This window comes from Triticum urartu, chromosome 2A, assembly GCF_056163025.1.
Source record: "Triticum urartu cultivar PI428250 chromosome 2A, HENAU_Tu73, whole genome shotgun sequence".
In the NCBI taxonomy this organism is placed as follows: Eukaryota; Viridiplantae; Streptophyta; class Magnoliopsida; order Poales; family Poaceae; genus Triticum; species Triticum urartu.
This window is the reverse complement of record NC_141874.1, coordinates 11,038,658-11,051,984: the sequence shown is the minus strand read 5'-3', so window position 1 is coordinate 11,051,984 and position 13,327 is coordinate 11,038,658. Positions and strand designations below refer to the sequence as shown.

The following is a 13,327-nucleotide window of genomic DNA, read 5'->3' as shown; positions in this document are numbered from 1 at the left end:
CAGAGGGGGAGAAGTGCACCGAGGAGCCAAAACGTTGACGCACCTGAGCCGCGACCGCAAGGTCGGGGGAGAAATCCCAATGTAGTAAGCCATCCTTGATGAACTAGCTGAGAGATCACCATCGTTGGTCAATGTGTGGTGGAAGCAGGTGGGAGAGGAGAGGAGAGGAGAGGGAGAGCCATTTGTCATGGTCCAATACTATCTTTCTCCACAGCAATCATATCATCAATGGTAAGATATTTTTGATTATCATCCCCCCAATTATCAAATTCATTTGACTCATTTGACTAACAAGAACAGATTTATCCATAGTAGAAAAGGATTTACCTTTGAATGTTTGTGGGATCTCCAAGTTCTTCTTCCTTTTATATGCAGCCGCTTTCTCCATAATGTTCACATTGCCATGCCCCCTAGTAGCAGGCCTTTTAGCTAGCACAAGACCCCATTTAGGCTTCTTCTCATGGATATTCTCATCATTTTGGGTTTGGTTAAGTGATTCCAGCAGAGATCTCTTCCAAGACTCACTTTGTAGGATTTGGACAACCTCAAGAGGGAGAACCCCCAACTCTTCTTCCTTTGAATCCTCATTTTTAGAGCCAGAAAGATCAACCGATCTTAATAGATCCTCACAGTATTCCATGCTACCAGTTTTCTTCTCAGGGGTTATGTAAGCAGCATTCTCCCCAAGTGGAGTTTCTGGAACCATCATTTTCCCCTGTCTCTTTTCCTTCCCATCAGAAATGTGGTTCTGTTCTTTGAGGTCACCAGCAAAGCTAGTGTGCGCAACAGATGATGAATCCTCAAAATCAACAGCAGCCAAAGCACACTTCATGATGAACTCCTCTTGATCAGTATCATTTCCATATCCCATAGGTGTAACCACCCCCCTTTGACTACCAGACTTGTTTGAAGTTACATGTTTAGTTGTAAAATTAGCTTTGTCTAGTTCATCAATTGCCTGATCATCCTCACCTGATCCTTCAAAAGCATGCTCCCCTTGAGCTCCATTCTCTTTTTCAGTCCGTTCTTCCTCAGCACCCTCATCCTCCTGATTACCATCCTCATCCTCATCCAAGTCAATGACAGAGTCAACACCTCCTGCTTGCTCAAAACCTTCCATAGTAAAACCAAGTAGGAACAATTTTTTCTTCATCTCAATCAATCTCTCAAAAGGAATCTTGGTTGGGCCTCACTACTAGGGAAAAGGCTAGCAGCAGCGCGGGTTTTAGGTGTATCAGTAGCGCGGGTACCGGCGCTACTAATAAGGCGCTACAGCTAACATGTAGCAGTAGCGCGTGCTCACAAGCGCTACTGCTACACAAGTGTAGCAGCAGCGCTCCTAGTGGAATCTCGCTACTGCTAATAGCTATAGCGTGCTTCTCCTGTACGCGCTACTGCTACTACCGCGCTGTTGCTAACTTTTCTCCACTCGCTACTGCTAATTTTAGTAAAAAAAAATCAGCGCATTTGTTTTGTATTTGAACAGGCTTTATAGAAGAATCTTTAGCACATACAAATGTCATCATGATACACATACAAATGCCTGCGAGACCACAAATGTAATCATAGCATATACATACAAATAGTCTCATCATAATCATCATCCAACACAAAGTGGTATCTTGTCATCATCTCGAAAATAGCGATACATGCAAGTCTCGAATACTTGTAACTACAACGTCATCCATCTAAACAAAGGTATACGCGAGAAGAGCTATCACTATGAGTGAGAGTGGAACTATGCAGTACATGAGGTGGCGGTTACGAGTCCTCTCTCGCACTAGCATGAACCTCAAGTAACTAGCTTCTCCTTATTGTCTGCTTTTGAAGCCTATATGGCTGGCGCCCGAGAACCCATTCACTTGCGCCTGACACTGATGCCACTCGTTGTACACCCCCGGAACCTTCCCTTTGTACACGACATAGCACTTCCATCTCGCCATCAAGAAATTAGGTACCTGTTAGAGATGCATGTTCATTAAGAGGATGTACAATCATATATATGCAACAAAATATACTAGAGCAACACCTAAAAAGAAAGGGTTAGCAACTAGATGCATCATACAGTACGCAAATTAATTAACTAGAGGTACGCAGGTCTGATACGTCTCCGTCGTATCTACTTTTCCAAACACTTTTGCCCTTGTTTTGGACTCTAACTTGTATGATTTGAATAGAACTAACCTGGACTAACGCTGTTTTCAGCAGAATTACCTTGGTGTTGTTTTATGTGCAGAAAGCAAATATTCTCGGAAAGTCCTGAAACTCCACGGAATACCTTAGAAAAAATAATAAAAAATCCTCGCCAAATATGAAGACCAGGGGGCCCACACCCTTTCCACGAGGGTGGGGGCGCCCCCCCTAAGGCGTGTCCCCCTACGTCGTGGGCCCCCTGGAAACCCTCCGAAGCCAACTCCAACTCTATATATTTGCATTCGGAGACAAAAAAAATCAGAGAGAAGAAATCATCGCGTTTTACGATACGGAGCCGCCGCCAAGCCCTAAAACCTCTCGGGACGGCTGATCTGGAGTCCGTTCGGGGCTCCGGAGAGGGGGATTCGTCATCCTCGTCATCATCAACCATCCTCCATCACCAATTTCATGATGCTCACCGCCGTGCGTGAGTAATTCCATCGTAGGCTTGTTGGACGGTGATGGGTTGGATGAGATTTATCATGTAATCAAGTTAGTTTTGTTAGGGTTTGATCCCTAGTATCCACTATGTTCTGAGATTGATGTTGCTATGACTTTGCTATGCTTAATGCTTGTCACTAGGGTCCGAGTGCCATGATTTCAGATCTGAACCTATTATGTTTTCATGAATATATGTGAGTTCTTGATCCTATCTTGCAAGTCTATAGTCACCTACTATGTGTTATGATCCGGCAACCCTGAAGTGACAATAATCGGGACCACTCCCGGTGATGACCATAGTTTGAGGAGTTCATGTATTCACTATGTGTTAATGCTTTGTTCCGGTTCTCTATTAAAAGGAGGCCTTAATATCCCTTAGTTTCCAATAGGACCCCGCTGCCACGGGAGGGTACGAAAAAAGATGTCATGCAAGTTCTTTTCCATAAGCATGTATGACTATTACATTGACGAACTGGAGCTAGTTCTGTGTCACTCTATGTTATGACTGTTACATGACGAACTGCATCCGGCATAATTATCCATCACTGAAGTGCCCAACGGGGATCGGCTGGTTGTGGAACGTGCATTGCAAGGGGTCCATTATCATCCCCTTTCCCACGTCCACCTTCTGGCCTTTGATCAAGTAGAGTATGGTGCACGGGGTTTCTTTCGCCTGCAAACACATATGTATGTGGTGTAAAACATCCGAAAGGCAACAAAAATGGAATATTATATATATGTTGGTGCGACATGTAATTACCGTGATGGCGTCGAGCTCAGCCAAAGACGAAGGCCCACCGAGCGCGCCAGAGACTGAGGACGGGCTGCTATGAGCGGGAGCGGCTGCGAGAGGAGGCCCGGTTGCGTGGGCAAGTGATGGTGCGATGGTGTTGTTGTTCATGGAGTTGCTCCCGACGAAACTGGGCAACAGGAAATCATGTACCGTCTTGTCTGGATTTTCCTTCGTCCAGTTGATGATAACTGGAACCAAGTTAGTAGCGAAATCATTTCTGCAGGCAGTTGCAGCTGCATTGACTGCCTGCTGTAGCAACTCATATTTGTCCTCGGCTGCTTTTTTCGCGTCCTCGACTGCTTTTTTCTCGACCGCAAGCTTCACCTTCGCGTTGATGTCCGCCTGACTAAACTTCTTTTTCTGCTTCTTGGCCTCCGGGCCCTCGTTGTAAAACACCTTCCACGTGGCGCCGTCTCCAGCGCTGTGCACAGGACCATATTGCGGCCGCTGGCCCAAAGGGAGTCCCTTAAGTTCGTTCAAGGCCCGGTTGAGAGGGGTGTCCCACTTGGGCCTCATCGGAGAAGTAGGGCTTTCGGCTGCAAGCTGGTGTTGCTTCTCCAGTATTCTAATAAATTTCCTCGTGATCTGGTCCGTGTAAAAAAACTTTTCTCCTTGTCCCACTTGTAGCGGGCCCTGATGAAGTCACGCTCCAAGGGGTTGGTGAACTTCGCGAAGGGGTCTAGGAAACCCGCGGCTTCACGTTCCGCGTCCTCCTTATCCCATATGGGCCTTTTACCGAGGTAGCCACGGCTTCCGAGGCGATGCTTCGCCGTGTTCCTTTGCTGAAGCTCTTGAATTTCGCAGCCTTAGCCTTGGTGTCCTCGGTAGCGCAAGTGTCCTTGAACTTTTTGAACTCCTCTTCCGTAAGTGTCGGATTTTCCTCCAGAATCTTGGACAGGGGTTCCTCAGCCTCAATAGCTCGTTTCACCCTCCCTTTCCAGGAGGCCAAATCATTGCTGAACATGCCCATGGCGTGATTGTTAATCTTTTTCATCTTCGGATCATCCCACGGTTGTTCTATGTTATCATCCCGGTCGGGGAACTTGAATCTCTTATGCAACTTCGTTAGGAGCAACTGCGTCAAATGTTCTTTACTCCTTAAGTCATCGTCGTTGATGCTCGCGCATTCCCGTAGGATGCATCCTACTTGGTTACCATAGCACTTGCGAGGTTCTTCCGGCTCTAACGGCTCAAACTTGCCAGGTGCCATCTTTGTGATCACAAGTCGTCCAATCCCTAGTTTGTTAGGTTTTCGTATCCTCTGCTTCTTATGCTTCCTCTTTTCGGTAGCGGCATCGGCGCCGGTACCTTCCCCGTCGGTATCTTCCCCGCCGGTACCTTCCCCACCGGTCTCGGCGCCGCCATCAGTGCCGGCGCCGTCGGTGTCGATGTCAGCGTCAGTACCATCATCGAGGCGGACCTGCAAACCTTGCTTAGCAGTGAAAAAGTCGAGGTAGTCTTGTTCACCCTGATAATCCATCTCGTATGCATCTTGGTCAGAAGGCCCAGTTTCTTCGTTGTTCGACATGTTTCCTATGATTAAGTGTCCTCATTTATTTCTAAAAGTATGAATAAATGAGAAATGACATAAAAAAGAAATCTATGTGCCAGCACTCGATACGCCAGCTATGTAGCACAAACCATGCCTTTATTCACAGGAAATTTCGGCATGACCTTTGCTAAAAATTGGACATATCGAGCGCCTGAAATTCACCGGAACGGAAATGAATCAACATTCCGGCGTAACATAGGCCACTCGGATCATTTACCAAACGTGACATGTCTAAAACATGACATATCCACATATCACATGTCTAGTTCAAATTTGCATATAAATTCAGCTAATTTTGAAACCTATCTAAATTCATAACTAAATAGATAACCTAATTAACATAACTAAAACCTAAGTAAATTAACCGAAGAACCCTAGCTAGCAGAGAGAGAGGGGGTGGTTTACAGAGGGTGTAGGGGCGAGGAGGCAGGCCCGACGACAGCCAAGGTTGGGAGGGGAGGAAACAGAGGAGGGAGGCGAGGGCCGACGGGTCGGGGCGAGCGCGCCGGGGTAGGGGGCGAGCACCTAGGTCAGGGGCGAGCGCCTGGGTCGCGGGCGAGCGCCGGCGCCGGGGGCGAGCGCCGGGGCCGGGTCGGGCGCGGCGGTGCGACGGGGGGAAGAGAGTGGGGATTTGGGGGAAAATAGGCAGGATGAAGCAGGGAGAGTGATAATTTTGGGTTAAGTGGACGTAGCAGTAACGCATTTAGACAAAACGCGCTACTACTATTAAAGGCAGCTATAGCGGTTTTATACAGAAACCGCTACTGCTACCTTGACTAGCTGTAGCTCTTTTTCAGTAAAGCGCTACTGCTATAACCAGTTTCCCTTTTTCTTTTCCTTTATTTTTCTCACTTTTTTTCCGAGAGCAGTGAACAAAGGGAAGCCGATATATATTGCATCATTTGACGGTTAAATATGTATGCAAAATACGAACATATATATTACATCATTGGACCCATGCATAATAATGGCTAAGTGTGTATACAAAATAGGAATATATATATATATATATATATATATATATATATTACATCATTTGACCGGTTCCTCAGCACTGATGTTTTTGTTTTTGAGTCAGCTTCTTTCCCTTCTTGTTCATCGAAGAATAATTGAGCCCCTCATTGTGACTTTGCCTTTTCCATGGAGTACGATTTTTCTTAGATAATGTAGTATTGATTCTTCTTTTGACGTATACTTCATCATCATCGTCATCTTCCCTCATTGGGTTGCCGTACTGATTATAGTCTTCCTTTTTGGCGACTCCATCCATTCCAATGATGTTCCTTTTGCCTCTCCTCATGACAACACGACTGGGATTGCATGGGTCGGTTATGAAGAAGCATTGTGTCACGTGCTTAGCGTGTACCTATGGCTTGTTTTTTGCTATAGCGTTCACGGTAGCGCTCTTGGCGTCGGGTATAGTCATGGACTATTCTGTTACTAGTAACAGAATATTATTTTGTTACCCCTGGGCTCTATAAGGACGCGACGAGCTACATCGTAGAAACTCCCCGAGCCATCCTGAACTGAACCTCCCCAGCCATCGGCCCCCCACCACGCCGCCACCTCCCTCCCCGCGCGCCGCCGCCTCCCTCCCCACGCGCAACGCCGCCCGGCCTCATCCTCCCTGCCCCCGCCACCTCCCCTTCGCCAGCGCGCCTCCACCTCCCGGCCGGCCAGGTGATGCGCGCGCATCAGTTCGCGCGAGGCCCGGCCGCCAGGCACCCTTTCGCCATCTGGCGCGACACCATGGGTAAAGCCAGAGATGAAGCTATTCCAGCACCGGCACCTGCGACGTTAATCCACCGACGTGCTTGGCGCCGTCCACAACTCCATCGCGCTCGAGCCACCCCAGTTCGGGCGTAGTAAGTACCTCAGTACGAGTTAAAAACGGTGGTCTGTTCGGAATAAAAGAAATGGCAGAAATTCAAATTGTAAAGTTCAAGCAAATAAAGAAACCCCATGAAAATCCTACTTAGTAAGTACCTCAGTACAACTCGTAAAATGAGAGAAGTTCAGAACAACGTTGTCAAAAAAATGTTGAGTTAAAAAAAGGAAACAAAACAAACACATTTTTTTTTGAATAAAATATCATTCAGTTCGATGATACAAACCATACAAATACAGGGGCGACGATACAGTAAACCGTTGAAAACTTACGAGAAAAATATTACCAAAAAAACAGAGCAAAGTCTAGTTAGTGAAAACACGCTTAGTAAAACCCATGCAAGCATCAGTACAAGTACCCTTTTCGGAACCATTGAAAATTACTCTACAAAAAATAGCTCAGTACAAACATACATATATATCACTACGACTACTCTGTTTTTCACACGAGAAAATAGCAGGATCCGTCATGCCATATTCAAAATTACTCTTAAACGGTTGCGAATTAGAGAAAACGTTCAACATGACTAAGTTTTGCACTTTCGATACCTATCCAACGGTATATTATTTGCCATATTTCGACAAACTTTTTAAAAAAATCAAGTTCAAAATCAAATTTGACCGTATTCGAATTCGTTTTTAAACCGTAAGGAATTAGAAAAACATTTCTATATGAAAAAGTTGCGCATTTTACATAGCTTTCCAACGCCGCATCATTTGCGTCAATCTGACAAACTGTTTGCAAAAAATTGTGAAAATACGTTTCGCCCAGAATTTCACCATTTTTCAAATTACTTTTAAATCATATAGAATTAGAAGAAACAATACATATATGGAAGATGCGGATTTTTACCAGCTTTCCAACGCCATCTTATATGCTTAATTCCAACAAACCGTTTGAAAATTGAGTCCAAAATACAATTCACGTTTTCGGTTTTGAAAAAAATGGTTTTTTCAAAACTGCTCTTAAACCATAATGATTTTGCAAAAACGTTCAATATACCTAAAATATGGTTGTCAAGAGCTTTCCAACGATATATTACACGCCACGTTCCGACAAAAAAATTACAAAAAGTTTTTGAACTAAAGAAGACGATCTGTTAAACACAACTAAAAGCATCAGTTCAATTGCTTCGAAAACATCAGTACAACCACTTGAAACCGTCAGTTCAAAAAGGGTAACGGAATAATATTCTGTTATGCGTAACAGAATAGCCCAGATGTATATATATATATATATATATATATATATATATATATATATATATATTACATCATTTGACCGATTCCTCAGCACTGACGTTTTCGTTTTTGAGTCAACTTCTTTCCCTTCTTGTTCATCGAAGAATAATTGAGCCCCTCATTGTGACCTTGCCTTTTTCATGGAGTACGATTTTTCTTAGATAATGTAGTATTGATTCTTCTTTTGACGTATACTTCATCATCGCCGTCATCTTCCCTCATTGGGTTGCCGTACTGATTATAGTCTTCCTCGTTGGCGACTCCATCCAATCCAATGATGTTACTTTTGTCTCTCCTCACGAAAACACAACTGGGATTGCATGGGTCGGTTATGAAGAAGCATTGTGTCACGTGCTTAGCGTGTACCCATGGCTCGTTTTTTGCTATAGCATTCACGGCAGCGCTCTTGGCGTCGGGTATAGTCATGGTAGTGAAAATACGGTTTTCTCTTTCGATATTCTTAGCCCATCTGACACGGAACATCGTCGTGTTGTGCAGTCCAGAGTAGTCAAGCTCCCAGATCTCCTCGACCCTTCCATAAAATCGTTCAGTTGCGCCGTTGTCGCTGCCGGTCATGCATTCCATCATCACCCCTGAGTTCTGATCATCACTGTCCATATCTTTGGCCTCCGTGTAGAACGTGTATCCGTTGATATCATATGCCTGATAGGTTACGAGGTTGGGCGAGGGACCATGTGCTAAGGCGTATATGAGCAATCCATCCTTAGAGCCCTCCTTCGGGGGATTAGCAATAATATGCTCTTTGAACCAATGCAGGAAAGTGGAGTTGTGCTCTCTAGTAACTTCGGCGTCTGTCTTGCATACCCCCCGATCACGATACTTTTTTGCGATAATTTCTTTGTGCAGTGCCACGAAAGGATCTACCTCATCTAGATGTTGTAGCACTACCAAGTTTGCTCTGTCAAAGTCGCTGCGTCGATCTGAGTATGCCACGTGCAATTCCCTGCGACCGTTGCAGTGACCTTCTCCTTCGAGCCTCCCATCGTGCTTGTTAACGGGCAAACCAACAATAACACCAGGCGGCTGGTCTGCGCCATATAGAAAATTCTCACAGAAAGAGATGCACTCTTGTGTCAAATAGCCCTGGACGATGCTTCCATCCGGACGGGACATGTTACGAACGAATCCTTTGATGATCCCATTCATCCTCTCAAACGGCATCATGTTGTGCAGGAATGACGGCCCCAGGTCTATTATGTCATCCACAATATGGACACACAGATGCACCATGACGTCAAAGAACGTGGACGGGAAGTACATCTCAAGCTCATTCAGTATCACAACGATCTCTTCCTGTAGCCTTCGGAGCTGCTTCACACTGATCGACTTTCGAGAGATGACGTCGAAAAAGTTGCAGAGACCAATAAGCGTGTCACGGACATGCTTGTCCATTATCCCTCTAAGGGCAACAGGTAGTATCTGCGTCATCATCACATGACAATCATGAGACTTCATCCCGCTGAACCTTTTCTTGTCCGTGTCTAGATATCTGCTTATCTTGCCACAGTAACCGGAACTAACTTTGACTCCGGTAAGGCACTTAAAGAATTGATGGATCTCAGCCTGACTTAAGGTGAAGCAAGAAGGGGGCAATAATCCTCTTTCTTTATTTTCTTGCCCTTCTTCTCCCATGCCTCTGTCTATGTCTCTGTCTCGTCTGACATTTTACGGGGCGGCATGTGCAGATCTTCCCTGATTTTCAAATCTTGCAAGTCTTTTCTTGCCTTCGGCCCATCCTTGGTCTTATCCGGCATGTTCATCAGTGTTGCGAGGAAGCTCTCAAGAACATTCTTACAGATATGCATTTGATCAAGGCAATGAGGTGTATCGAGTTTGTGCTAGTACTCCAAGTCCCAGAACACAGACCTCGTCTTCCATACCTTCAGCAGCGGCTCCGGCGCCTTTCTCATCGTCTTTCCCGACGCGGGGCACTCCTTCCAGTTTTTCAACAGCTCATCGATTTCGGCACTGCTCCGCTTACGTGGAGGTCCTCGATGCTCAGGGTGACCATTGAATAGATCTCCACGGTTTCTCCACGGGTCGTCCTGTTCGAGCCATCTTCGATGCCCCATGTACACGATTTTCCTAGACCCACCATCTTTCCTTGACGTTAGCTGCTGAGACATCGTATCATCCATGCACCGCGTGCATCCGCGTGCCAGCGCATTAGCTTTGCTTCCTTGGGATCTACAAAATACCTCTAGAGACGGGGAGTGATCGGTAAGTACCATACCACTTTCTGGGGACATTTCTTCCCAGCCTTCTTGTATCGAGAAGCATTGCACACCGGACAGCTTGTTTTCTCCGCGTGCTCCTTCCGATAAATTATGCAATCGTTGATGCATGCATGGTATCTAACGTGTGGCAAATCAAGAGGGCACACGATCTTCTTGGCCTCATCAACACTACTAGGACATAGATTACCCGCGGGAAGAACATCCTTTAGGTACTTGAGATGCTCATCGAGGCTAGTGTCGGTCCATTTGTTTTTAGCCTTCGTCTTCAGGAGTTGGAGCGTGAAACTCAAGCGGGTCACCTCAGGATTACAACCATCATACAATGGAGTGTTCGAGTCTACCACCAGTTGCTCCAGCTTAGCCTCCTCTCCAGAAGCAGCTCTCTCAGTACTCGTCTCCTTGCGAAGCAATGCTTGACCATGAGGGTCCCGCACGATTGAACTTAGTACCGACGAACTCTGCTGTGTGGAGTCCATGTTGTTCTCTCCGCCGCCATGTCCGGCCCCTTCTCCGCCACCATGTTCGGCCTCTTCCCCGCCGCCATTATCGATCATCTCTTCGTCTTGCCCCGTGTCATCATTGTCTGCCCCGTCGGCATCCTCAACATCATCATCCTCATCTTCAATTATCCACCGAGTATAGCCATCCATGAAACCAGTCATGAGCAGGTGCGCTTCGACACGACCATCGTCATGGGGGTCGAGCCAAACTATTCCTTTGCATTTTCGACACGGACATAAAACCTCTGTCAGGTTATTTTCCTTCATGTCCTGCAGCGCCGACCGCAACCACCTGTCCACCATCGTTCCACTGACCATCGTCAACTCTACACGGTAATAATAAACAAATTGATTATAAAAATGCATGCATTCATCAAAGTCCTACAAAAATTCGGCATGACCTTCCTTAAAAATAGGACATATATAGATCTAGAGTTTGCCCGGAATTCGCCGAAACGGAAATAAATCGACATTTCGGCAAAACATAGGCAACTCAAAAGCACAATTTGGCGTCAACTCATGCCAAACACAAAATTTCCATAAACATATCACACACACATAAACATATTTCCATTTTGCAAAAGCATAAAATTTTAATCACCTCTATCTCGAGATCGAGCACACGGTGGAGATGATGTTGTAGGGAGATCAAAAGTGCACAAAGCTCTTCTTGACAAAGATAGATCTAGTTAGGGGCAAATAGGTCACTTAACTAAATGCTACATCTACCTAGCTACCTAATTTGGGAGGAGACAACTTCAACTAGTGGAGGGGGAAGGAAAAAGAGAAAGGAGATGCATTAATGGAGGTGGTCTAGTTATAGCTAGAAGTAATGAAGAGAGAGAAAGGTAGGTAGAAGAGGGAGAGTAATGGGGGGAGAAGTATTGAGGAAGAAGAAGAGTGAGAGAGGGAGGATGTGGGAGGTAGGGGAAAGGGAGGAGAGGAGATGGGGAGGGGGAGGTGGAAAAAGGTGGTGGGTGCTGCGTCTTAGCAGTAGCGCCGGAGCAAAAGTGCGCTGCTGCTAAGAGCGTAGCAGCAACGCGCTTTCCTATCACGCGCTACTACTAAACGGGCCAACCGTGTGGACAATTTTAAAATTAGCAGCAACGACGTGACTAAAAAGAGCGCTACTACTATGGCATTAGCAGCAGCGCGCTTCCTAACGCCGCGCTACTGGTAAACTTAGGTCGTTGTGTACTGTCGGTGGATTTTTATAGCAGCCCGGTTTAAACATCACGTGCTACTGCTAAATTTGCACTAGTAGCGCGCTTTCTGTAACCGCACCGCTACTAATTAGCAGCAGCGCCCTCTTTTTATGCCGCGCTGCTGCTAAGATTCTGTGTATAAGGTTTTCCCTAGTAGTGTCTCTGCAGGCTATTTTGATTCTGACGTTCTCAAAGAAAGTTCTAAACATACCATTCCAGTCCACATATGTAAGCACTCCAAACAGTGAAGCAATTTGGGCAAAAACCTTCCAAGTACACCACTTGGGGGGAATCCCCTCAATCAGCACCCATGCTTCAATCAACTCTCCAAAAGGCTCACACCCCCCTTTCCATTCAGTCAGTGTCACATTCACATATTTCGGCAGGGAGAACCTAGGTAATTCGATGAGGTCCTCCACTTTCTTCCAAGGGGGAAATCTAACTAAAAACGTCTTACTGGAGAGCCCTCCGATTTGCCAAGGCCAGTGTTTAGTTTTGCAAAAGGTAGCAGATAATAGTTCCATCAGCTTAGCACAGTCCACTTCTCCTTTCAGAATGTTAACCAACCGCACAGTTCTGGAATTTTAGCCATTTTGACTCATTTGCAACAGGAACATCTACATCGTAGAAACCAAGGCCTTGAGCTCCACTACCAAAAAAGGCAGCAGTAGGTTGAATCTTAGACCACGCTGCACAGTTATTGACATTGTGATTCTGTTGACAAATAAAGCAGGCTTTTGGCTTCACGCAATTCCCCACATAATGCCCAGGTCCACCACAATTAAAACATATCATGTCCTTATACCTAGGATCAAGGACTTGTTCCACTTCGACCTCGATGGATTGGGATGATTGTACCTGAGTGGAACCAGCAGTGGAGGTTGTAGATCTGGTAGGTTTGGGGGCAGGGACAGATTCCTTTGCGATAGGCGCAGTTGTTTTCCGCCCAGCAAAAGAAGTGGGTTTCTGCCCTGCTCCTTTTGGCTGACTAGCAGCAAGATTGCCGCCCCCTCCTGCACGGCGTTCGGCCATCTTCACCCCTCGCTTGACAGCTTCCGCAAAAGAAATTGAACTAGTGCCAATCCCTTCGCGAACCACTTTGATTTGTTTGGAGGTGGATCAAATGGTCGACGGGACGCAGGGAAGCAATCCGCAGCCGAGAAGGAGTTTTTCTCAACCAAATCTCTCCTGATCGAGCAAAGGAATCCGCTTTTCGGTGGAACTTGTGGTTGCAGGGTAGGGTTTCTAGGGTGGCG

General features: G+C 46.1%; 1 protein-coding gene across 1 annotated transcript; it reads right to left on the bottom strand.

Moving 5' to 3' along the window:
• Nucleotides 1-217: 217 nt before the first annotated feature.
• LOC147982856 (uncharacterized) lies at nt 218-13,327 on the bottom strand. The gene is made up of 2 exons (XM_087540567.1): nt 12,231-13,327; nt 218-1,187 (listed from the first exon to the last, which is right to left on the bottom strand). Exons 1-2 carry the CDS (start codon nt 12,593-12,595, stop codon nt 218-220), a joined length of 1,335 nt encoding a protein of 444 aa, XP_087396693.1. The 5' UTR covers nt 12,596-13,327.